Raw genomic sequence first — 23,705 nt, forward strand, 5'->3', positions numbered from 1 at the left:
ACCTTGGGGACTGTAGCGTAGGTGAGCGAGGCGACGAGGTAGTCGTACTTCGTGGCGTCGACTGTAATGCCTTTCAGCCGGAATCTGGACTCAGCTTGAACGAACCAGGCTTCGGCGAGGTTCTCCCAAAAGTCTGGTAATTTAACCGTGACTGCATTTGTATCCGCCATGCTAGCTTAGGATTCGTCCTGAGCGTCGGGGTCACCAGTGTTGAGATACGGCGGCAAATGTGGGAGTCGAGACCAGAGCTATTGAAAACACAACTGCTTTATTCCAACCACATGACAAACAGGAACTAGAAAAGCCCACGCATCCACTTAAATACTTCCCAGACAGGAAGTGCTCCCGGCAGCCTGTCCCTGCGGGAAACAAGTTGCTGGAGGAAAGGGCCCCCGGCTGGGGGCTTCTGCTTAGACTGTCTGTGCCGCCGTGAGCGGATTATGTCCAGTGGTGGCGTGTCGCCACATAATACCCATTATAGGCGGTCGCCAGGGCCATTGGCAAACTAGAGCATTTTCTACTAGGTCTTCTTGTGCTCCTAACAACTAGTATGGTTGCAATTGTGAGACATCTGTGTTCTCATTAGAATGGTTAGGCTGGCTAATACACCAAAAAAATGCATGGTGAAACAACTTTTGCTGTTGGTAGGAACTTTTGATTCCACTAGTGGCATTGCATCAAAGACGCTACATATTTTACTTTATTTTGTATAAGCATACTGCACAAATTAATTCAACATATTTTAGCCACATAGTATTACCAGATGATGCAAAGCATAAATTAATATCCTATTTATTTAATGTTGTCTCTGTATAGCTTCTCTGTCTGCCTCCATGTATAGAGTGCCATTTGCAGCAAATGGAAGCAGCTGTTTCTGGTGGCTCTTAGTGCAGGTATGCCATTTTATTCTGGTTGTGGATCGAATTCTTCGGCTGCCCATACAGCCCAGCAAAGCAGCTTAGCATTGCTTTAATAAAGGGGGTTTTCCTTTCAACTGACACATGTAAAGAAAAGTCAGTACATCACAGGACTAAGCACACCAAATTAGCTTATAAAATGAAAAACCTTGCACTTGTAGAGTTAGTTCAATGTTGCCAATCTGTTTGGCATTATAAATAGAGTGAATTTGGCCTTGGAACCAGCCTGTATCATGGAACTGCTTCCTTTGATTACAATATATGTGGGTATAAGATTCATAATTTCTTCATCACAGAGAAATTTGCTCTAACAGAAACTTCAGTTTTTCTTGATAGTTGTCATTGCTTTGCTTCCCTGCCAATCTCTATTGCGGCCTGGGGCCAGATTTCCTGAGGAATCGCTACAAACCACACTAAAGTCAATAGCAAGCTGTAACAAACAGCATGTTTCCACAGGTTATTACTGTCATATTTTGTGCTAAGTCATTTTTAACATTTATACGGACTACATCTACACATTAAAAATAAACAATGAAAGCATAGTGATTGACCTTTTCAATAATGCATGAATGTTTGCAAATTCATTTTAGAGGGTTTCCTTTCAACTGATACTTACAAATAAAAGCCAGAACAACACAGGACTACATAGCACAGCAAGTTAGTGTATAAATAATGAACAATCTATAATAAGAAAACAAATTGGTGTTTGTGCCTCATTGACCAATGCTAATCACATGACCCATCAAATGGTCGTGGTGCTTTTGGCCAATCTCATTGGCCAATGCTAATCACATTCTGTCCATGTACCTTTTTAGTTATCTTGCTGGCAGTCAAGCACCTCACTGACCTGATTGTTCCAGGTTTGATTGACAGGGCTCTGGACTAATTTTGCACAGCAAGGGAACTCAATTAGTTTGGCTGGAGCTACATTTATCAAAAAGGTTAGTAAGCCTGGGGTCTGCAGTCCAAATGGACCTCTAAGGATTATATCAATAGATTATATTAACAATCATTTAATATTAAAATGATTTAATACTTCAGTAATTTAATGACAGATTCATATTGTTTTATTTGTTCATACGCTTAAATCAAGTGAAATTTGAATAACACACATTTAATAAGCAGTTCAATTGCAGCAGAAACGTGAATAATGACTAATGAACTGAGAGGATAGTCTTTTAATTTCAAAGATCTCACCAGAGATGACCAATACACAAGAAATTCTGGCTTTACTGATTTACTTTTTAAATTTATTTGATGAGCAACATTTCATGTTTGGACTGTACTGGAAAGATCTTAAAAATAATCAAACCATTTTTCTTGTTCAGACTCATGGTACTGAATGCATATTTGCTAATCCATGTGGTTGCAAAACATTGTACCTATGGCAATTACAAGAGCGATTCTTTCTACCAGTTTTCCCCAGAATTCTTCAATCGCTGTGCTCTCCTATCTCTGCTTCAAAACATTACTGGTTTGTCAATGAATAAGTTCCAGTTGAAGTTTCCCATTGTTCAGACAAAATGTTACATGCGCTTGCTGATTCCATTTGCCATTGAGGCAAGGACAAACAGCGGAAGCCCAGTGATCCTCAAAACATGATTGAAACTCTTTGTATAGGCTGCACAGGAAATCAGAAAAAAAGTCCAAGTGAGGATTCTCCACTGACCTGTCAACATTGGGAAGTGGAGCAATTCTGCTGTTGTAACATATGTCTGAAGCAACTAACTTCTGTAAGCTTATAGACTGAGCCTCAGTTTAGACAGGAATCTCTGCCTTTACTGGAAGTCCTGATAGACATCATTGAACACCTTCATGATCTCAGATTAGCAAAAAGATTTAGCATTGTGTAATCTTCCTCCAAGGAATCTGTAAGGTTTCTTACAAGAATTATTTTCTTATTGTCCATCCATGACTCAACATACGCCCTTTGCTTAGTCATCTGACTCAAAAGCTCAAAAGCCCTGTTCCTGGGACTAGGGACAGGGTCACTAGCAAGGCTTAGGAAGCTAAGCAGAGCCAGGCCTGGTTAGTACCTGGAGGGGTGACCATCAGGGAAGACCAGGCGCAGAAGGTCACGGAAGGAGCCCCGAGGAGGGGCGGTTGGTGAGAAGGTCATGGAAGAAGCGGCTGGTGAGCAGGCCCGGGCGGTGGGCTGAAGATTGTCGGACAGGAGGAATGGTGGAAAATGGAATGGCGGCATGCAGTGGCTTTGCTTCTCCCAGTCATGGGAGCTTGCAAGATCACATTTCATTGTTCATGTACTTATGCAATGACAATAAAGTTGAATTATTATTATTACACAGCAGAACTTCAGTTAAGTATAGCTTTAATTGCTGCAGAACTGGTTTACAGAAGTTGGCCAATTTTTATTAATATTTGATGTCCAGAAATTTGCTATTGATCTTTCTACTAAGCTCAGACTGATGGATGATACAGCGATATCCTAACAGAGCTGCGTTTTGTTCTTTCATCAATCCATTGTCATATTCAACCATTGCAAGAACACCATCTGTGATAATATACATCATCTTCTTCATACTGAGTTCTTGCTCCTAGCGGAATTGTGACAACTGTTTGAAATGATAAGTTCCTTGTGTGCGATTTTAAAAAGTCAATATTGTTAATAGTTCTTCAACAAATGCTTTATCATTGTGAAAATGGAGAAAAGCAGACAACTGTGCAACCTCAGTTACACTGCATGATTCATCCACTGCAATGGCATTGCACTGTGTGTCTTTCAGACCCATTTGTGTCAGCCTTGGCTCTATGGTAGCATTCTCATCTCCAAGTCAGAAAGTCATGAGTCAAACCACACTCCAGAGACGAGCACATAATCTAGGTTGACACTTCAATACAGTAGTAAGGGACTGCTGCAACAACAACAATGTGCATTTATATCACGCCTTTAAAACAGAATAATGTCCCAAGGTGCTTCACAGGAGTGTAATCAGGCAAAAATTGCCACCTAGCCAAAGAAGGAGCTAGGCTTGGTCAAAGAGGTGGGTTTTAGGGAGAGTCTTGAAGGAGCAGAGTGAGGTGGAAAGGTTGGGTGGTGGGGGGGTAATTCCAGTGCATGGGCCTAGAGGGTTGAAGGGAATCGGGGATATACAAGAGTCCAGAGTTGGAGCAATACAGAGTCCCTTGACCGGAGCCTTAGCCTCACAAATTCTTTTGCTCGGGCATTAACTGAGTGAATACATGTTTGGCGTTATTTTAGTGAAATCAAGCCTTTTATTTTATAAAGGGGAGGATGAGCGGTTTTAAAATGTCTGCCATCCCACTTTCTGCCGGGCACGCAGGGTTCAATTCGTCCCTATGGGTTTCATGTGGCCGCCAATGATCGGATGAAGGGGGGGGGGGGGGTTGGGGGTGGGGGTGGTGAGGAATGTCTAAAAGTTACACCAAAATATTTTGGGGGAAAAAATGCCGCTGTAACTGAAATATCTAAATGTACAAAACAAAGGTTTGTAACCTAATAAGATGTTAAAAATACATCATTCACAATAACATGAAGCTTTGCTATAAGGTTGTCTTTTAAATCATTAATAATGAAGGCTTCAGGCTCTCTCAAAAGAATTAGAGCTGACATATTTGCCCAGAGCTATGCATTTGCTAGACGTATACTGCAGAATGAGCATGTGTAGTGTGCAGTAGCATTTTATCAACCCTACTGGAAAGACGTTACTTACATAGAATTACATTGGCCTAAAAATTCGATAAATCCTGAAAACGGGTGGTACCACCGCGGGGCGAGGTTTGCTCGCGCTCTCAAAAGAAGAGCAGAGGCAGCGCCGTTATTTTGGTGCTGCCTGCTGATTTAAGTGAGTTCAGCGCGGAACCTACCGTGCAACGCACTCTTTCAGGCCGTGTGCTCAGCAGGAGGCCAAAGGTCAGGTCTAAACTATCTGTGCTGCGTGATCGGGAAATTGCGATTTATGAAACTGAAGTGGAATGTTTCTGGTTATGACTCTCGTGTTTTATCGGATGACAGAGAGGGGATGCAAGAATAATCAAAGCCTTGTAGGAATGTCTAGTTCCTATCCAAAAGACTGAGGTCCACTCAGGCAATCAAATAAACGAGGTTTAATGAAAACTAACAGAGTTTAACAGATAACTACAGGAGAACATCGAATATAGGTCTAGTCAGTTCGGAGGCTCCATGAGGACTGCTTGGGCGGTCCCGTGGCTGACGTCATCACGTTTTTCCCGCCGGTGGGGGATCACGTGATGAACGGCGTGACGTCATCGCGTTTACCCGCGCTATTAAAGTGATCGCGCCCTGTACATGTAAACAGTGAAAACAAAGATACAGACTCAGGCTGTAGCTAACATATTATTAAAGGGAGTTATATACAACTGATCGGAGTCCCTTAGTGGCTCCGCCACATGCGCCCCCCCAGAATTGTCTTTAATAGCAAAAGTAAAACGGCGAGGAGGCCTGACAAGCCTGTCAGATCGACTTCTGTAGCCTTGAAGTGGAAGCTGATGGACGGCGGGCGAGCTGGCGGGCGGTTGCGTTTGATCTGGCACGGCGACTGTGGGCGGTCGGCCACGTTTCAGCGGTTGTGCGATCTCGACTGGGCGGTCAAGGTCCAAGTGAGCTGGCTTCAACCGGTCAACCGAAATGTGGTCCGGTTTACCACCGATATCGACCGAAAAAGTTTTGTCTCCCGGCTCTATCACGCGGAAAGGACCAGTGTAAGGGGCTTTAATCGGATCCCGATGCGCGTCGTGCGGATAAACACATAGTCGGCGTTCTTCAGCTCAGCTGGGACGTGGGAGCTCTGCAAGCCGTGATGTGACGTAGGCACTGGAGCGAAACTTCTGGCCGCCTCCTGATGGCTGATGAGCTGCTGGGATGCGGACCATGGCTCTGTTGGAGTCGGAAGGAAATCCCCTGGTATGCGTAGCGGCTGGCCATATACGAGCTCCGCCGAGGACGATTGAAGATCTTCTTTAGGCGCCGTACGAAGACCCAAAAGGACCCATGGAAGCCTGTCCACCCAGCCCGCGCCTTGAAGACTGGCTCGCAGTGCGGCTTTGAGCGACCTGTGGAATCGTTCGCACCGGCCGTTCGCCTGTGGATGGTAGGCAGTGGTGCGATGTAGCTTGACGCCGAGCCCCTGAGCCACAGCGTTCCAGAGCTCAGAAGAAAACTGCGGCCCACGATCAGACGAGATGTCCGCCGGTACCCCGAAATGTGCGACCCAAGAGGAGATGAATGCCCTGGCGACGTCTGCGGAAGTGGTGGATGACAAAGGAACCGCCTCCAGCCATCGAGTGGTGCAGTCCACCATTGTAAGATGAGTAAACCCGTGCGAAGGCGGAAGTGGCCCCACCAGGTCCACATGCACATGATCAAACCTACGTTCCGGAACAGCGAAAGTGGCCAATGGAGCCTTGATGTGACGCTGCACCTTGGCCTTTTGGCAGACCACGCAGGTGTTGGCCCAGTCGCGAACATCCATGTGCGTGCCCCGCCACACGAACTTGGACGACATCAGCCGTTGCGAGGCCTTCATGCCAGGGTGCGACAACCCGTGTATGGCATCAAAAACTTTTTGGTGCCAGGCGACCGGCACGATAGGGCGAGGATCTCCTACGGAGACGTCGCAGAGTAGCGTAGTGCCCATGGCGTGGAATTTGACGTCGGCCGCTTGGAGGCTAGAAGGGTTGGTTCTGTAAGATTGGACTTCCGGATCCGAGGCTTGATCCGCAGCCATGAGGGCATAGTCGATGCCGAGCTGGACTGCATGAACGGTCACGCGGGAGAGGCAATCCGCCACCAGGTTGTCTTTACCGGACACATGCTGAATGTCAGTGGTGAATTCTGAGATAAACGTCAACTGACGTTGTTGCTGAGCTGACCATGGGTCGGCAGTCTTGGCCATAGCGAACGTTAGTGGCTTATGGTCCACAAAAGCCATGAACGGACGTCCCTCTAGCAAGAATCGGAAATGGCGGATGGCCAGAAAAAGGGCCAGCAACTCCCGGTCGAATGTGCTGTACTTCCGTTCGTTTTGCCGTAGTTGACGGCTGAAAAACGCCAGCGGTTGCCACGTCCCATGCACCCACTGTTCCTGCACTGCGCCGATGGCGTAGTCTGACGCGTCGGTAGTAAGGGCGATGGTGGCACCTGGCAGCGGGTGCGCCAGCATGGTTGCGTTGGCTAAGGCGCCTTTTGTGTCGACGAACGCCCGGTCCATGTCGACCGTCCAGCTAATTGGGTCCTTGCCGGACTGGCCCTTGAGGGCCTCGTACAGGGGCTGCATGAGCAGAGCTGCATTAGGGACGAACCGGTGATAAAAATTTACCATCCCTAGGAACTCCTGCAGGGCCTTGACGGTCTGCGGGCGCGGGAACGAAGTAACTGCCTCCACCTTCGTTTGCAGGGGAATTGCGCCGTCCGGTGTGATGCAATGGCCTAAGAAATCAATCTGCTGCAGGCCGAACTGGCACTTGGCCGGGTTGATGATCAAGCCGTGTTGACCGAGGCGTCTAAAGAGGGTGCGCAAATGGCAGATGTGCTCCTCTTTATTAGGGCTGGCGATGAGAATGTCGTCGAGGTAGACGAATAGAAACTTGAGGTCCCGAAGCACGGAGTCCATCAAGCACTGGAAAGCCTGTGCAGCGTTCTTCAATCCAAACGGCATCTGCAGAAATTCAAACAGGCCGAATGGGGTGATGGCTGCAGTTTTCAGGATGTCTTGCGGGTGTACGGGGACCTGGTGGTAGCCACGGACAAGGTCGACTTTTGAAAAAATGGTATTTCCCGCCAAATGGGCAGAGAAATCCTGAATATGAGGGATCGGGTACCGATCAGGAGTAGTGGCGTCGTTCAGGCGTCGGTAGTCGCCGCAAGGCCGCCATCCGCCGCCAGGTTTCGGAACAATGTGGCGAGGCGAAGACCAGGGACTATTCGACCAGCGAATAATCCCTAGCTGCTCCATTGTGTCGAACTCCGCTTTCGCAGCCGCGAGCTTGCCAGGTTCGAGGCGCCGGGCCCGTGCGTAGACCGGGGAGCCAATAGTGGTGATGTGATGTTCGACACCATGTTTCTTGGCCGTGGAAGAGAAAGTGGGTCTGGTCAGGTCTGGGAAATCTCCGAGGAGGTGAGTGAAGTCATCCGGAGGTGGGAACGCACAGGAGACAGTGCGCGCCACGGTGTTACCGCGGTGGCACGGGATGGAGTGAAAAGTGGCCGCATTGATCAACCGGCGGTGCCGTACATCCACCAGGAGGCTGTTGGCGCACAAAAAATCCGCCCCGAGGATGGCTTGAGAGACTTTGGCCGGTAAAACTGCTGGCTGCCGAAGCACACCTGGGCCCGCCGACTTCCGAAGGTCCGAATGGCCCCGCCATTAGCCGGCTGGAGGGAGGGGCCGTGCCCCCCGGCTTGTAGATCAAGATTTGACACGGGTAGGATGCTACACTGCTCCCCGGTGTCGCAGAGGAAACGTCGCCCAGATAGGGAGTCGTTGATGAAGAGGAGTTTTCCCGAATAACCGATTGCCATCGCAGCCGTGGGGCGCTCGTTATAACCGGTCCTCTTTTGACAGGGTGGCTGCTGTTTTTTTCCTTTGAGCGAAAAGCTGCAGGGAGGGCAGCAGCATCTTGCTTTCGCGCCAAAACGGGCGTGGTAAAAGCATAACCCCGCAGGTTGAGGGGCTGGAGCAGCGTCTGTGGGGGATAAGCGCCTCGTGGCAGCGCAGTACTGCTGTGTCACCGCGAAGATCTTGTCCGCTTCGGCAGCCAGCTCTGCGCAGTCTGTGACTTCCGACCTGGCTAGGGTAGCCTGAACTTGCTCCGGTAGCTGGCTGAGGAATAGCTCCCTGAAGAGGAAGCATTCCGGTTCGGAGCCCAGGAGCGTGAGCATTTGGCTCATGAGCTCGGACGGCTTGGAGTCCCCGAGGCCGGGCATAGCGAGCAGCCGGCGGGCACACTCCGACTTTGTGAGCCCGAAGACCTGTAACAACCGCACCTTTATCGATTCATACTTGCGATCTTCTGGTGGATTACCAAGCAGGCTGACGATCCACGAGGCTGTGGCGCTGTCGAGGGCGGAGACCACGTAATAGTAATGGGTCTGATCCGCAGCAATGTTCCTGATTGCGAACTGGGCTTCAGCCTGGATGAACCACGCGGCTGGCTGTTGCTCCCAGAACTGTGGTAGCTTCACAGCAACGGCGATCGATTCCATGTTCAGTAACTTCTGCGAAAACCGTTTGCAAAAGTCGGGGTCACCAATGTAGGAATGTCTAGTTCCTATCCAAAAGACTGAGGTCCACTCAGGCAATCAAATAAACGAGGTTTAATGAAAACTAACAGAGTTTAACAGATAACTATAGGAGAACATCGAATATAGGTCTAGTCAGTTCGGAGGCTCCACGAGGACTGCTTGGGCGGTCCCGTGGCTGACGTCATGACGTTTTCCCGCCGGTGGGGGATCAAGTGATGAACGGCGTGACGTCATCGCGTTTACCCGCGTTATTAAAGTGATCGTGCTAACATATTATTAAAGGGAATTATATACAACTGATCGGAGTCCCTTAGTGGCTCCGCCACAGCCTAAAAATATACTAAGCTGTCAGATTTTAAACAATGCAACCTGCAGTTTAGCTGAAATCTGTGCTTAATTGAACTGCGGACACTCTCAAATATTTAGCCGGCTAATTTGTCAAGTACAATCATTAATCAAAAAAGTCATCATCAACTGATTAACTTATTGCAATTTGGGTGGAACCATTCTAGCAGTTTGAGGTTCCAAATACTTGAAGTTATAAAAAATCATGCTACATGTGTCACAGAATTCCTCATTATACCAACTAGTGCAAACAATGTCAAAATTATTTGAAAGTGATCCGTTGAGAATGCAAACCTGTCACAGAGCCCGGGTTCAGTGGGGCTGCACATACTCTGCATAGTTACTGAAGACTTCTCAGAGATCTATGGATCTCCTCCCCTTTCTCCCGGGTCTACGCGCTGGCAATGGCTGCACGCACGGGCGATGTCCAAAATTGCTCAGCGCGCATCAATTTGGCAAAGCACGCCAACTGACATCACGCTCTTGATCATTTAGAGCACAGGCAATGACAGCGCTGCCGATCTTCTTCAAAACCAGCCTTAACAGCTGGCGCTAAGGTTCCAATTTCTAGGCTGCTGAGTCTGCAGCACAGAAACAGGCCATTCAGCCCAACCGATCAACGCCAGTGTTTATGCGCCACACAAGCCCCCTCCCACCCCTCTTCATCTAATCCTGTAAGCATATCCTTCTATTCCTTTCTCACTTTTGTGCTTATCTAGCCTCCTCTTAATACATCTATGCGATTCGCCTCAACGACTCCTTGTGGTAGCGAGCTCCACAATCTAACCACTCTCTGGGTAAAGTCGTTTCGCCTGAGTTCCCTACTGGATTTATTGTTGACTCTCTTATATTTATGGCTCCTAGTTTTGGTCTCCCCACTAGTGGAAACATCTTCTCTACATCCACCTGATCAAACCCCGTCATAATTTTAAAGACCTCTAATTAGGTCACCCCCTCAGCCTTCTCTTTTCTAGAGAAAAGTGCCTCATCCTGTTCAGCCTTGCCTGATAAGTATATCCTCTCAGTTCTGGTATCATCCTTGTGAATTTTTATTGCACCTTCTCCAGTGCCTCCATATCCTTTTTATAATATGGCAACCAGAACTGTGCACAGTACTCTAAGTGTGGTCTAACCAAGGTTCGATACAAGTTTAATGTAACTTCTCTTCAATTCTATCCCTCTAGAAACAAACCCCAGTGCTTGGTTTGCCTTTTTTATGGCCTTATTAACCTGCGTTGCCACTTTTTTAGTTTCTCTTCAGTTCATTTGTTTTTAAAACCATTCATGAAGGAATGTCCAACTGAAAGATCTCAGGTGAGGCTATGGAGCAGAAGGCATGCCCAAGACCCTGAGAGAGGGTCAGGCCCATGACAGGAGCAGCAAGGCAGCGGTGGCTAGAAGAAGTAAGGGGACAGGCAGAAGAGAATGAGATTACCATTCAGGAAGTCACTGTACGCCCCTGCTGAGTTGTATAAGAGATCTTACTGGGCCTGCTTTCAAACAGAGTCTATTGGAGCAGCAGGACTGTATTAAGGAGTCATTTGCCTCTTTGTATGAAACATTGGAAGGTGATGTGTGTAGTTTGAATGAGTTCAACGCTCAGATATACTGTCATCTCCCACCAGTGATGTGACTCAGCAGTAACTGTCCACACAGCAGTCTGCCATTGAACATATGGCAACACTAATGACACCGTAGTGCAGACCTTACTTACACAAGCCATAGGCTCAGTAGCAGCTTTTCTCAGTAAAGCTACGACTGCCGCTTAAGGGGGTCAAAACTTCAAGGTACCATCATGTCCAGCATCAACTTGTTTGAAGAATGGTTAGCCAACCATGAGCGAAGGATTCTGAAACCTTAGAGATGCCCACTGTTCTATGTTTAAACAGATCAGTGAGAATGGTGAGATAAACTCCAGCAGTGGCATGAAGGGAGTAGCACAAGTGGAGTTGGTTGGCACTCATGTCACTAAAAATCACCACAAGTTCTTTAGAAACTTTAGTTCGAATTAGGGATAGATTTCAATCCATGACCAAACAGTAAGGTCTATATTTAGTCAGTTTATCCAGCCTGAGCAAGAGGAATTAAATTTGCTCAGACTAATCTCAAAATAACATATATGATAAGAGCATTTCTGGAGCCAGAACCTAGGAACTGAGCAAAGTTTCATTTCGTGATTGATTTGGTCATATTCTAATTGTGTACAAAACTGCATGTCCACATAAGATCAGAATGCGAGTTGAAAATAACAGATCTAATATTTTACACTCTTACCACAGATTCATAGAAATTTAGGGCACAGAGAGAAGACATTCGGCCCATCATGTTTGTGCTGTATGTTTTAAGGGGGAAAAGTGCTGGAACTATGGGGTTGTTCCCCCTTTTAATGTCAAAAGCAATTTTACAATGTTTTCTATCATAGTTTTGCATTTGATGTTCAGCCAAGCCCAGGCCTTGCCGAACCCCTAGAGGAGTGGCTGTGTGCTGCTCCGACATCCAGAAGCATCCATACAGCATGGGCCACCCACCCCAACTATGTCAATGACACTGTCCCCGGGTTAGAGGCTGTGGCCTTCTCTGTCAGTATACAGGAGTCCAGCTCTGCCACACATCCATCAGTGGAGCACACATCCAAGTCTAGGGAGGTTTTCCCCGGTGTCCTGGCCAACATTTATCCCTCAACAAACATCGCTAAAACAGAATGTTTGTGTGAGCTTGTTGTGTGCAAATTGGCTGCCGCATTTCCTACATTAGAACAGTGGCTACACTTCAAAACGACTTAATTGGTTGTAAAGCGCTTTGGAACATCCAGAGGTCATGAAAGGCACCATATAAATGCAGGTCTTTCTTTTTCTTTTTAGTGGCGATGCAACGCTGGAAGTTTGGGTCCTCAGTGGTTTACATGGGGTGTGCTGCTTTACTGAGAAGTGTCTAATTCGAGGCATCTCACTGAAGCAGCACACCACTGTACTCTATATTGTTAATACAACTTGATAGGTGTTAAATTTTCAGCACGGTTTTTGTTCACAGCGTAACTACTTCTAACAAAGTCGGTGCAGCTTCAGATATTATTACTTTATATGTGACGTTTGTTAAATTAGGTTTACCTTATTTTTCATTATTTGATAGCACTTCGTTGTTACTTTTAATTCACATACCTGATTTTGCTGCATCTGTCTGTGTCCTGGTACTCTGGAAGAATTTACTAGCTGGTACAGTTATGGGTGGGTGTACATTAAGTATGCCACCTACTGGAACTTTAAACATGCTTTAAACTGGCTGTCCTGGTGTTTCTAAGTAAGCAGACAAAGTGCATTCTATTGGGTATGAAACTGCCCTTGGATCATGCCAGTTGGCCTTTAATAGGCAATGTTTTACTGTGACAACAATTTGGTTTAAAGGCTTTTTCCTGGTAAAACATTAGAAAAAACGTAGTGCGTGTTAACTTCACTATAAATGCTTTTTTGTTAGAATTAATTTATTGGTAGTTTGTACCATATTTAAATTGTGCTCATCTGCTTCTTTCCAGATCCAGCACTTTGTATTCGGCTTCAGATCTGATGCAATAAACGCATTAGTTGTCCCTTTCTGAAAGGTAGTTAGCCTATCTGCACATCCGATCTCCACCTGTTGCTCGCCCCTCCCCTTTTTGGCCAGTCCTAAAATGGGATCTGGTTTTGACCATATCATTTCTGATAACGGGTCTCACTTTAAGCATTAATCTGTCTTTCAGATGCTTAATGTGTACTTCCAGCATTTTGTTTCATTTCCAATCCATCTCATTTTAATGCACACAGTTCCATTTAGATTGAATTGAACCAAGTATCCAAACTAAGTCAGGATTCTTTCACTGAGGAAAAATTATCCCACCCAGCTTTAGAGATCTACTTATACTTTACTACTCTTATAGTTACATATTTTACCATTGAAACCTATTGATCTTTGCAACAAGTGGTACAACAAAAAACAGACTGTTATGCAGATTAAGTTTATAGATACTAACCAGGTGGGGTGCTGTATCTTTAACAGATATATACGAGCAGATATGTAATGAATTTTAAACCAATTATAATTGCTAAATTTAGCATGGAAATAAAAGAGAAGGACTATTCAATATAAACTACACAGTCAAACCTGTTCTTGGAATAATTTACAAATGTTTTACTTTGTTTATCCACTGACTTGATAAAAGTATAAACTACTGCTAAAAGACTATTGTTTGACTGGTCATCTATTTTCACTAAAATTAAAATTTTAGCTACAGGGTAAATTTTGCGAAACCCTGCATTGCCAGCAGAGCCTCGCACACAGCCAGCACATAATGGAAAATCATGGGCATGTGTGATTGTGATATTCCGTCCAATGAAATCAATTTACCAAAAAACAGAAAACAGCGGTGCGAATTCATTCTTTATTCATATTGTGAGAAACATATCAGTAATAGAAGATATAGGTGTAGCTGCGAAACAGATCTTATATGATTCTAGTTACTTTTACAATGCCTGGTTGGTATTTGTACCCTGTCAAAACCTTACAGATTCAGCCTTAGCAATTGCCAATAACAATGCAAAGATTACATTATACAAAACCTGATTTTTTTATTCTTGCCTTTCCAGTGTGCAAAAGTCTTCAGTTCAAACAGGATTAAGTTCAGTTTTCTGCTGGTGATTAAAGTTCACTGACTAAATGTTTCTGAACTACCACCTTTGATATTTATTTGCTTTAATCGTGACAAATGATTAAGCCACACAATTATCCTGGATTTGTGGCTTTAATGGCTTAAGTTACATTAGAGATGCCCTTTTGGCACTAAACCAATGTTAATTTCATATTTTTTGTACGTGTAGAATTCTCACAGCGTTTACAGAGCAAATATAAAAGTAACCTTCATACCTAGAGAAAGAAGATAGCAAACGGGGTAAGAAAAGAAATACATCAAAGCAGATGTATTGGAGTGTTGGTTTCAGGTTCGTTCCTCAGACAATGAAGTGTCAAAATAAGACATGGGGATTATCTTTCTTTTTACCTTTTAAATCATTCTCGACAAGATACATTTCTGTTTCACAGTGAAAAAATATCAGTTACATGTCTATAGCAGTTTACTCTTAGTGGTTGGATCCTTTTCAAACGTTCCATTGTTTTACCGATAAAGACGACACCCTTAAAATGACAACTTAATTTAAAATGTCAATTGCAGGATTGAAGAGAATCCTTTGCTGTGCAAACAATATTCACTCAAACAACCTTCTTGAAAAGGTAAATTTGGCTTGAAGCATGTTAAATGGAGTAACCTTGATTTCAAATTGATTGGGGCGATTTCCCTGAGTTTTCCCATGGGGGCTGCAGTTTTATGACTATTCCAGTTACAAAGATTGGTAGTCGTGTTGTTTTGCCCTTTGGCTGGCTGTAAAAAGAACATTCTTATTTGAGATGGCCAATGAAATTCCAACTGACAGACTACTACCTGACAGATTATTTTTTCATTCAGAGCTACTGTAGGTAACATAGGTAACTGAAAGGCTTTCTGATTAAGTTTGATTATTCAGTATTTTATAAGTACTCATATGCTGAGATTTAGCACATTGCTAAAAGGCTCAGGTCACATTATAGTTACAGTACAAGTAAAAGACCACAGGCAGATACATTTAAAAAAAATCTAAAGAAGACTACTGTAGAAACTGCTGTGACAGTCAAGTTTCGTTTGGTGATGGGGAGGCCCTCATATCATTTAATGGACTCATACAGCACTCCTGCTCTGAATTGGGGGTAATATACTGGCATGGGTGGAAGATTGGCTATCTAACAGAAAACAAAGAGTTGGGATAAATGGTTCGTTCTCGGGCTGGCAATCAGTAACTAGTGGTGTTCCGCAGGGGTCAGTGCTGGGACCCCAACTCTTTACAATCTATATTAACGATTTGGAGGAAGGGACCGAGTGCAACATATCCAAGTTTGCCGACGATACAAAGATGGGAGGGAAAGCAGTGAGTGAGGAGGACATAAAAAACCTGCAAAAGGACATAGACAGGCTAAGTGAGTGGGCAGAGATTTGGCAGATGCAATATAATGTTGGAAAGTGTGAGGTTATGCACTTTGGCAGAAAAAATCAAAGAGCAAGTTATTATCTAAATGGAGAGAAACTGCAAAGTGCTACAGTACAAAGGGATCTGGGGGTCCTGGTGCATGAAACACAAAAAGTTAGTATGCAGGTGCAGCAGGTGATCAGAAAGGCCAATGGAATCTTGGCTTTTATTGCAAGGGGAATGGAGTATAAAAACAGGGAAGTCTTGCTGCAGTTATACAAGGTATTGGTGAGGCCACACCTGGAATACTGCGTGCAGTTTTGGTTTCCATATTTAAGAAAAGATATACTTGCTCTCGAGGCGGTTCAGAGAAGGTTCACTCGGTTGATTCCAGAGATGAGGGGGTTGACGTATGAGGAAAGGTTGAGTAGGTTGGGCCTCTACTCATTGGAGTTCAGAAGAATGAGAGGCGATCTTATCAAAACATATAAGATTGTGAGGGGGCTTGATCGGGTGGATGCGGTGAGGGTGTTTCCACTGATGGGTGAGACTAGAACTAGGGGGCATAATCTTAGAATAAGGGGCTGCCCTTTCAAAACTGAGATGAGGAGAAACTTCTTCACTCAGGGTAGTAAATCTATGGAATTTGCTACCCCAGAGAGCTGTGGAAGCTGCAACATTAAATAAATTTAAAATGGAGATAGACATTTTCCTAGCAGATAAGGGAATTAGGGGTTACGGGGAGAGGGCAGGGAAGTGGACATGAGTCTAGATTCAGATCAGCCATGATCCTATTGAATGGCGGAGCAGGCCCGAGGGGCCGTATGACCTACTACTGCTCCTACTTCTTATGTTCTTATGTTCTTATGAATTCTGAGTAATTGAGTGCTATTTACAGGTTTTATGTCCATGCCTTCAGAGTTTTCAAGGACTTTAGAGGACACAGAGGAATAATTTCAAACCAGGGCCAAGAATGTCCTAGGAGCTGCTCCCACCCCATCACCGTAACTTCGCCAGAAGTGAGGCAAAAACCCTGTTCCCGGCCAAATTACAGCAGAGGAGCGGGAACATCTCCGAGGAAATTCCAGCCCAGGTATTTCATATGAATTATAAAAGATCTAGGCTAAAGCAAACTACTTGTTTGATAATCTAATCAACAGAAGTCAATACGAAAGCGGAAAATTATATCGAACCAACCACCTTGACCTTTCTGAAGAAGGGACGTCCTAAATGGACAGTGAAAAGTCCAATGACACAGTGTACCTAGACTTCCAAAAAGCATTTGATAAATGTGTTTCATGAAAGGCTAGCTGGTTAAACTCAAAGTAGTGGGAATTAAGGGTGAAATTTGGGAATGGATAACAAATTTGACTGAAGGGTAAATTGCAGCAGATATTTGTTAGAAGTTATTTCAGGATGGGTGCTGAGAGGAGGGCTACAGTGCTCAGTGTTGGGACCTCTACAGTTTCTAAGTTATAGGCTTTATTTCCGCACTATGGAGGTAATTTGACTTCGGGTGATAGTATGAAATAGGTGATTTCAGATCAGCCCCCCCGGCCCCCGATATCCATCAGGTACCGTCCATTATATACTATTGCCCAAAGACTAAATTACCTCCAATGGATTCTGAAACTCAGTGCAAAAAAGTCATAATTGCAAAGGATACCAAACTAGGGGAGCGGTTGATTCTGAAGAGACAACTCAGGAACTACAAATTAATTGGACAAAATATGTAAGTGGACAGAACGTTGGACAAGTGTAAAGTACTGCACATAGGAAGAAAAAAATAGGTGAATAGAAAATAGAAGTTCATGAATGGTGTCAAAATAGCTAATGGTGAAGTTGGAAGAGATCTAAGCGTATTTGTAGACTCAATGCTCAACATATCCACTGTAGATCAGCAATCAACAAGGTAAATAGGATGCTGAACAATAAAGTAGACATCAGAGAAAGTCATGTTCAAACTGCACCGTGCTCTGGTCAGACCACACCTGAAGTACTGTATCCACATGTGGTCACTGAGACACAAGGGCCCTGAACACAGTTCAGAGAAGAGCCATGAGGCTGAACCCTAGATTCAGAGGACCAAGTAATGAGAAGAGATTGGAGAAACTTGAGCTTTTCAGCTTTGAATGGAGGCAATTTAGAGATGACCTTTTATACATGATAGTAAATGGTATGGAAAAGGTCGTGATGTAGGGTCTTTCTAGAAGGTTAAATTAAGGTGAGCTGAATGACCTTCCTCATGTGTCTTTATGTTATAATCTTGTAACCTGTCCTTCAAAGAGATCATCCGCCTCTCACTCAGCCTCAGCTGCTACTGCTTGACAGTGAATTTCAATAATGTATGTTTGGACTGTTAAATAGACCACTTTACTGGGCACAAAACTTCAGCTTGAAACAGGGAAAGTCTAACAGTTAGCTTGCCCCAAGCCTTCTACTGGCAGTCACTTTGTAGAACCAAGATTGGTTGCAGAATAATCCAGAGCACAGATTGTCCTGCCCTCCTGAATGAAATAGACCATAATGTGGGAAGCTGCCCATCTGACCCTACTGGGAAATCTAAAGGGAAAAATGAAGATTTCAAAACAAAACAGAAGATTTTTTTTTAGAAGTAAATAAGAAACAGCTGTACATCTGCTCTTTATTGTACTATAAAAGCTCCACTGTATTTGATAATCCCTATATACTGTACATCACAATTACATAAATTAGTCTGTATTATGCCACAGTTTTAATGTTATTTGGCATCCAGATTCCAGTGAACTCAAATTCTTTAACACACCAGATCTTTGTTGAAAGCAGCCCATTTCCTTCCAGAGTTCAGTTGTTATACATTCAATTTAAAACCATAAAAGTTGAAACAATCCTTTAGTTTTGATTACAAAGGAAAAACAGTGCCCAGCAGCCATACATATGGGTAAACATTACAACTGTTATCTGGCTTCTCTGAACAATGCCCTGCCTTTAAAAACTCCAAGTTGCAAAAAGGTACACAGATTTGCCAACAGTTTATTGCTTGCAACAGCGTGGGTGCAATCTGAACAAAAGGCATACAGAGCAACATTTAAAATGAGTCTCTTGATCAACATCTCTTTTACAAAAAAAACTAGAGAAAGTAAAAAATAACCACATTCACACGTTTTTTGTGCTTGTCAAGAAAATTAATGGGTAAGTCTCCAATTTTATGCTGCTGGTGTGTTGCCTTGCCCTCCAGAAGTGTGAATGAAAACTCAGGTAGCTTGCTGTGCACAATTTCCAAATATAATGGTCAGGAATCATGTTCATATTTTCCAATATAGGTGTGCTGGCTGGTAAGTAGCATCAAGTCGGAAAATTATTCGTCTAGTGTCAACATCAAAGGCTATACAGGTCACGTATAGAAAAGACGCACAACAAAGCTTTACTTTCCAACTCTCCAAAGACTGTGCTTACAGGACCCATGTGGATTTTCCAACTTGTCAATCAGGCTCCTCTGAGTGAAATTGCCAATTTAGTACCAATTTGTCACAATTTTTTTTATTCGATCATGGGGGTGTGAGCGTCGCTGGCAAGCCCAGTATTTATTGCCCATCCCTAGTTGCCCTTGAGAAGGTGGTGATGAGCCGCCTCCTTGAACCGCTGCAATCCGTGTGGTGAAGGTACTCCCACAGTGCTGTTAGGTAGGGAGTTCCAGGATTTTGACCCAGCGACGATGAAGGAACGGCGATATACTTCTAAGTCAGGATGGTGCGTGACTTGGAGGTGAACTTGGAGGTGGTGGTGTCCCATGTGCCTGCTGCCCTTGTCCTTCTAGGTGGTAGAGGTCGCGGGTTTGGGAGGTGCTGTCGAAGAAGCCTTGGCGAGTTGCTGCAGTGCATCTTGTAGATGGTACACACTGCAGCCACAGTACGCCGGTGGTGAAGGGAGTGAATGTTTAAGGTGGTGGATGGGGTGCCAATCAAGTGGGCTGCTTTGTCTTGGATGGTGTCGAGCTTCTTGAGTGTTGTTGGAGCTGCACTCATCCAGGCAAGTGGAGAGTATTCCATCACACTCCTGACTTGTGCCTTGTAGATGGCGGAAAGGCTTTGGGGAGTCAGGAGTGAGACACTCGCCGCAGGATACCCAGCCTCTAACCTGTTCTTGTAGCCACAGTATTTATCTGGCTGGTCCAGTTAAGCTTCTGATCTTTGGTGACCCCCCAGGATGTTGATGGTGGGGGATTATGCGATGGTAATGCTGTTGAATGTTACGGGGCGGTGGTTAGACGCTCGCTTGTTGGAGACAGTCATTGCCTGGCACTTGTGTGGCGTGAATGTTACCTACCACTTATCAGCCCAAGCCTGAATGTTGTCTAGGTCTTGCTGCATGCGGGCAGGGACTGCTTCATTATCTGAGGAGTTGCGAATGGCACTGAACACTGTGCAGTCATCAGTGAACGTCCTCACTTCTGGCCTTATGATGGAGGGAAGGTCATTGATGAAGCAGCTGAAGATGGATGGGCCTAGGACACTGCCCTGAGGAACTCCTGCTGCGATGTCCTGGGGTTGTGATGATTGACCTCCAACCACTACAACCATCTTCCTTTGTGCTAGGTATGACTCCAGCCAGTGGAGAGTTTTCCCCCTGATTCCCATTGACTTCAGTTTTACTAGGGCTCCTTGATGTGACACTCAATCAAATACTGCATTGATGTCAAGGGCAGTCACTCTCACCTCACCTCTGGAATTCAGCCCATTTCTCCATGTTTGAACCAAGGCTGTAATGAGGTCGGGAGCCGAGTGGTCCTGGCGGAACCCAAACTGGGCATCAGTGAGCAGGTTATTGGCGAGTAAGTGCTGCCTGATAGCACTGTCGACGACACCTTCCATCACTTTGCTGATGATTGAGACTAGACTGATGGGGCGGTAATTGGCCGGGTTGGATTTGTCCTGCTTTTTGTGGACAGGACATACCTGGGCAGTTTTCCACATTGTCACATAGATGCCAGTGTTGTAGCTGTACTGGGACAGCTTGGTTAGAGGCGCGGCTAGTTCTGGAGCACAAGTCTTCAGCATGACAGCCATTTAATTACATACAGTTATGCACTGTGGGCCTACAACCACTAGGAAGTGGATTGCAAATGCCCAAATTATTTCATGTAGAACCCTTACAACTGGTAGAAAGGTTTATCTCATCAGTCTCAACTATATTTCAACCTGTTTCAGAACTAAAAGATAGCATACTAACCCACTGTGCCATCCAGAACTCCTGAAAAAGATATGGTTAAATTCACTGATCCTATGCTCCCTATGAACTCTGTGATGTAAATGGGACACTCAAAATTTATCTTACTTGCGAACTCGACCTACCATCTCCTAGGTTATTTTGTCCTCCAACATGTGGGATAAATTGCACATTCAATGGATTGCCAATGAGCATCTGTATAAATCATTGTTGATGAATGTTCAGTGCACTGATGAATGCTTTCACACTAATGAGATACACATATGCATTACACCTGCTGCCTTACAACTGCACTGTTGCAAGAGTAGGACATTATATAGTATCAATCATGTGGCACTCTTCAAAATTAATTATTCATATTCCTTTATTTTGTTTTAAATTAAAAAAAAAAATCACATTATTTCAGCAGCTGCATAGCTTTACTTAAAATTATGAAACATTGGGCGAAGCTAAAAGTTTTTTTTAACCTTGAATACTATAATTAAATGTACAATACACACCTTGCTTGTTGCTTTAACTGTCTTTCTGTTCCCAGTAGTTTTTGTGAAAATTGTTGACAATGAGTTTTTCTTCTTCATTTCCATGGGGTACTGGAAACCTTTATAAAATAAAATAAATGCTCTGATGAATGGTCACACCCTGAAATGTTAACCTATTTTTCTCTTTCAGATGCTGGTCAACGTACTGTGATATTTCCAGTATGTTATTTTATGTAAAACAAATTCTTCGATTTATAGATTCCAGTCAATTCTAATCCCAAACTCAACTAACTGTGAAGAGTTGTAGCTATTTTTTTTAAAATTTGATTAAGGAAAGCAAAAATAAAAATGTTATCATTGGTGTACAGCACAAAGGAGTAGTGCACCATGGACTTTGAGACCCAGATTTCAGGCTCAAGGAACAGTTACTTCTGGATTTCCCACCAGTTAGTGCATTAGCACTATTGGCAAGGAGGTGAGCCACAGCATTTAGTGAAGGCTACGTGTTACACAATAGAAAGGATGTAAAAGCATTGTGGATTCATTATGGCCTGTGTTCCCTAAATCCTTGCACACTGGTGCAGTACTTGTGGAGACTGCAGAAATGGCTGCAGTCTCCACAACTAGAATCCCAGAAATCCCAATGGGGATAATAATCGCTTTTTAGACTGATTATTTGGCAATTGTAATTGCAGGACTGTCGTTTTCTTGCAATCTCATTGGCCAATAGTAATCATGTGACAACTCTGTGATTCTTGCTTTTAAATAATAATATATATAATAAAAATTGCTTTGTTTTTAAACCCGATCTTTAACTTTTTAGCTGAATTGCAAGATAACACTCACACACCAGACCACCCAATGGAGTGGCAGGATCAATAATGAGGGCAGGCACCTATTAACATCACTAAATATCCATTAAAACCCAAGAGCATAGGAGCCAGGCCAGCTTTTAGTTTTGCAAGTTTACGTAATATAGAGTGTAGAAAACCAAGGAAAAAACACTATTAGTCAGTAGCTGGAAACACTATTTGAAGGAGTACAAGGAAGACAGGCTACAATTTATGGAACAGACAGCCACCTCCTCCTCCTGTGCCTGCTACAGCAGTCATGGGGGTGGGGGGGGGGGGGGTGGTTTCTGAATGAGTCAATACTGATGTCCACAACCTGAAGGGGCCGGGATGGGGTGAGAAAGTAGATGGCTGACCTGAAGAAACCTGCTAATTACACACTTAATATAAGTGGATATGCAAGACATTCAAGCCTTTCCAAGCCTCTGATTGTTTCCTGCTTCCCCACCTAAACCAGTATCAGGATATTAACTGGTGCAGTAGTGTGCTTAGTAGCTACCTCGAGTTGGCACTCTGGCCAACAGGTTGCACCTCTTCCAATTCTACCTGCTCTGCCTCCTCCTGTGCTGCACCCAGTGCTCCCTCCTACAACTCACAAACTAACCCTCTCAGAGTGGATGCATCCATGCTAGAGCTTTCCACTGTAGGAGTATGTGACACAAAGTACTAGGAGTTGCTCAGTTGAGGCAGCATGTTAGACTCTGCTAATTACTCCTCTGGGGCATTTAAAGGAGCAAATGAATACCATATATTAGAATTCTGGCAATAACAATCACCTGAAATGGAAATTGCATAGCAAGACATGGTAGTGTGTTATGTTGTGATATGTGCCTGTGTGTGATGGAATGAATGACTGAGCAAGGACATAAAGAATAAAAAGCAAATTAATATGCTAGCCATGACATTGGGACAGGTTTTGTCCTCCCTCTTCCCTAATGGACTTTACTTTTGTCTTTGTTTTAAGGTATTTTTGTTTCTTTGTTTCCTTCTTATCTTCCCTTGTTGAGAGGAAATGTGAGTGACCTGCTCTTAAGCTTTTCCCATGCAGCTCTATAATCAGACATTAAAAAATACAAGATTGCATTTAATGATACTGTTCATGGCACAAAGAAATCAGTTATGACAGCATGTCTGATATTTAAAGGTCACTGAGGGTCATTTTGACTTTGTGCTATAGTGTAAAACGGGCGATAGTGAGTCAGCAGCCCGTTTTATATCTCTCCCGATTTGTATTTCCATTGACTTCAGTGGAAACAAAAATCGGGAGAGATATAAAACGCGCTGCCGATTGCTTTTGTCCATTTTACACCATCGCACAAAGTAAAAATTACCCCCACTCTGTGCAGAATCTTAGGTGTGAGCACAGACTAGTTGTTAATATAGAAGCAGCATTTGAGATACTAGACATGGAACGGAATGGAGTAAGTCTAAAGGTAGAGGTTCCCAAACTAGGGGGTGCGTCCACTCTGGGAGTTAGAACGAAGTTGCCAGGGAGGGTGCGAGGAGGGCAGGCTGGCCTAATTGAACATGCACAGGAGCCACCAATGCAGCGTGGTATAGCCAGAGGAATTGCAGCGTGCCTGTTTCAATACCTGCTTATTTCTAGAAGCAGACGATGAACCAATCAGAGCTGCTTGCAGACT

At 44.4% G+C, this 23,705-nt stretch overlaps 1 protein-coding gene across 3 annotated transcripts in view; it reads right to left on the reverse strand.

The window, feature by feature from the left end:
- LOC147113393 (uncharacterized) overlaps nt 1–23,705 on the reverse strand; it is a 374,107-nt gene that overhangs the window by 286,950 nt on the left and 63,452 nt on the right. For all 3 annotated transcript variants that reach the window (XR_015079196.1, XM_085994401.1, XM_085994400.1), the window contains one exon: nt 21,233–21,330. Coding sequence is in view for 2 of the 3 variants with exons in the window: in XM_085994401.1 (XP_085850527.1) it covers nt 21,233–21,330 (98 nt within the window). In the remaining variant the exon portion in view is untranslated. The remainder of the gene's footprint in view (nt 1–21,232; nt 21,331–23,705) is intronic.

The sequence above is a fragment of the Somniosus microcephalus genome, chromosome 8 (genome assembly GCF_052327205.1).
Source record: "Somniosus microcephalus isolate GS21.2 chromosome 8, FLI_Smic_1.0, whole genome shotgun sequence".
Lineage (NCBI taxonomy): Eukaryota > Metazoa > Chordata > Chondrichthyes > Squaliformes > Somniosidae > Somniosus > Somniosus microcephalus.